This window comes from Apis dorsata, unplaced genomic scaffold (genome assembly GCF_000469605.1).
Source record: "Apis dorsata unplaced genomic scaffold, Apis dorsata 1.3 scaffold_97, whole genome shotgun sequence".
Lineage (NCBI taxonomy): Eukaryota > Metazoa > Arthropoda > Insecta > Hymenoptera > Apidae > Apis > Apis dorsata.
In genome coordinates this window covers 353724-356541 of record NW_006263395.1, presented here as the reverse complement: position 1 = coordinate 356541, position 2818 = coordinate 353724, and the positions used below count along the sequence as shown (strand labels likewise).

Here is a 2818-nt window from a genome sequence, read left to right as displayed (position 1 = left end):
TCCTTCTTAAATTAACGCTAAAAAACGTGTAACGATTGCACTGTCGACTTCACTAAAGTCATTGTATTTACGCAACAAAATGTTACAAGTATAAAAAATTTATGACAAGTACGGCTTCTCGAGTAAATTTATCGCTAACAACCACGCCGGCATTTATTTTACAGCAATAATGCTGATAAACCTTCATTTTTTTATCTTTGTATCTTTGTTATTTCTCTTTTCATGCACTGTTCTTACATGGGACAACTAATCATATAATTTGATTGGTCACCGCGTTTCGAGATTCACCGTTTTGCCCCTTGAGCGTCGCATCGAACATACTCTTGTCCTCTATCTCATATTTTCCCTTCCCTTCTTTATTTCTCTTTTTTTTTCCCTTTTCATTTTCTTTTAGAAACTACTACCTTCCATTTTCTTACGCGAATACTTCCGAAAATGTCAACATACATAATAATTTATTTCTGTTATATTACAATAAGTCGTTCTACAATAGTCGAGAATAGAGAGCAGCGATTTTTACAGTTCAATTGGCACATCGGATGCGCGTGCACGATCGCTAGGATCGCGAGAAAAAGATATAGGAGAAAAATGAAGCGAAATAAAAAAAAAAACTATCTTGGAGGAAGACAGAAACGATGAACTTGTAACAAAAGTGAAACGTAAATAGAGCGAAACAGGGATAAAAGACGGGGAAGAAAGGAAATGAACGAATATATGTGAAAGGAGAGAGGGGAAACGAGAGGAAAATCGGTGTACAGAGATGCCGAGGTGAATATGATATCACTGATATGCATGTGGGGACTTTGGGCTCAAAATTTTCAGTTACTTAAGTACACGTCTCTCGCGTGCTGGCGCACGCCACTAGGACGTCGAACTATACCAACCGTTTGTCGTCGATTTGTTCGTCGGATGGTAAATGTGGAAACCAGCTCCAGCGGCCGGATGATGATAAAATTGCGCTTGCTCGCTCAAACCAGCCGAGGCGTACGCCGCGGCAGCGTCCAATGCGCTAGGATGAACGGCAGCCGAATATACTTGAGGCTTCAAAGGCAACGGTTGCGCTGGCTCGTATTGGTGGCGTAACACAGGGTCAGTGTAGGCCGATGAACCCTCGTAGCTGCTTATCACGTTCACCGGATGGAGTTGTTGTTGCTGCTGTTGTTGCTGCTTGTCCCTCGGTGAAACGGATGACGGTGGAGTCATCGCCGAATGATAATCAACCGTATAACCGCTGGCGGTAGAGTAAGAGGAAACCAAGCTGGTAAACGCATCGGCACAACTAGTTCCACTTGAACTTTTTTGATTGTGCGTTGCTAACACGAATTGATGTTCACCGTAGGTACTGGATCCTTCGGAGCCAGGTGGGGTAGGCAAAGGACCACTAGGTGTCGTGTCCCCGGCGTAGTAAGTGCCACCGGAAGAAGAGGTTCTTGTAGTACCGCTGGACGTGATTCCGTGAACATTGGCTCGTATCACGCTCTCCCTGTTGGCATATAATTGTCGTAGAAGAGCGGATGCTGGTAATGGCGCGGTGCTCGACTGTTGAGGACTTAGATGTCCCAGATGATGATGCGCTCCGATCCATTGTATCGTACTCCTCTGTTGTTGTTGTTTCAGCAAAGCGTCCGTACTGAAATCGGTAGGTTGATGGAGAGTCGGTGAATGGGACTTATTGAGATTCTGAACCGGCAAATGCTTGGACATCGCTTGTTCTAGATCTTTCACGGAGGTGCCGGTACTGTCGGCGTTGCTCGTTCTATCTTCCACACGTCTTGATTTCGGACTGGCCGAGCACAGTATTTGCTCACCTCCTGAAATGGAATGGTTTGATGGAGCTGGACTTAGAGCGTGGCTTCTCTCGTTATTCGTGACTTTCACCGTTGAGTCGTCCTCCTCGTCCTCTTCCTCGTTCGAGCTGCTATCATCCTCGTGCAACTTCCGCTTGTGCCCGCGCAATTTCACTACGAGCGTGCTAATGTTCCCTACCGCCGGCTCTTGTTGAAGCTGGGCTATGTTGTCGTGATGTCGGCTGCCCCGTTTCTCGCTCTCCGAGCCACGAGTATCTTCGCGATCTTCCGGCGGCGATCTGTGAGGATGTTCCTGATGTTGGTTTGGCGGTCCACCGTGGTTTCTTCCCTCTGCAATATTTTATAATACTATTGTACCTTAGCGATTAGAAAGTTTTGAATTATTGACGAATATGAAGCAACTAATATTTAATCATTTTTTAGGAAGAATTGGAGCAAAGTAGAATATCTTAAGATGTGTACCTCCTCTATCGGCGTCGGGGGATCCATTTTCTGGATCGTTTCCAGCAGCATCCTCGCGTTTGACTCCCATAACGCCTTCCTCCAGTTGACAACAGTCCATAATTAAATTTTCGTATTCACGACCACTAAAAAAAAAAATGGTAAATCAACGTTAATATTGTTATTCGTTTAAAATATAACATGATATTTAATTGTTGAAATGACGCATATTGTGACATTTACCTTATAACATAATTGACACAAATGATATTTTGTTCCTCAGCGTTTTTCGAATTACATACTACCGTGGCGCACGTTTGTAGCCACGTATATCCTCCACTTTTGTTCATCAACCTATAATAATGCGTCAATACTTGTCCCTTGTGAATCACTAAAACAAATTATAATCATAAAATCAGGATAACGCGAAATATTTTATAATTTAAATTTCATCAATTTAAATTATCGATAAAAATATACTCACGGTCGATGTGAGACTTCCGAAGACGATTTGCATCTTCTCCATGGCACAACGTATACAAATTCTTTCCCGTCAATTCGTCCGCTGT

The 2818-nt window shown here is 43.4% G+C and overlaps 1 protein-coding gene across 1 annotated transcript in view; it reads right to left on the bottom strand.

The window, feature by feature from the left end:
* Positions 1-374: 374 nt before the first annotated feature.
* LOC102681803 (protein trachealess) overlaps positions 375-2818 on the bottom strand; it is a 119559-nt gene continuing 117115 nt past the window's right edge. Inside the window, 4 exon segments of the mRNA XM_006611957.1 lie at positions 375-2138; positions 2271-2395; positions 2493-2640; positions 2734-2814. Coding sequence (XP_006612020.1) covers positions 862-2138; positions 2271-2395; positions 2493-2640; positions 2734-2814 — 1631 coding nt within the window. The 3' untranslated portion in view covers positions 375-861.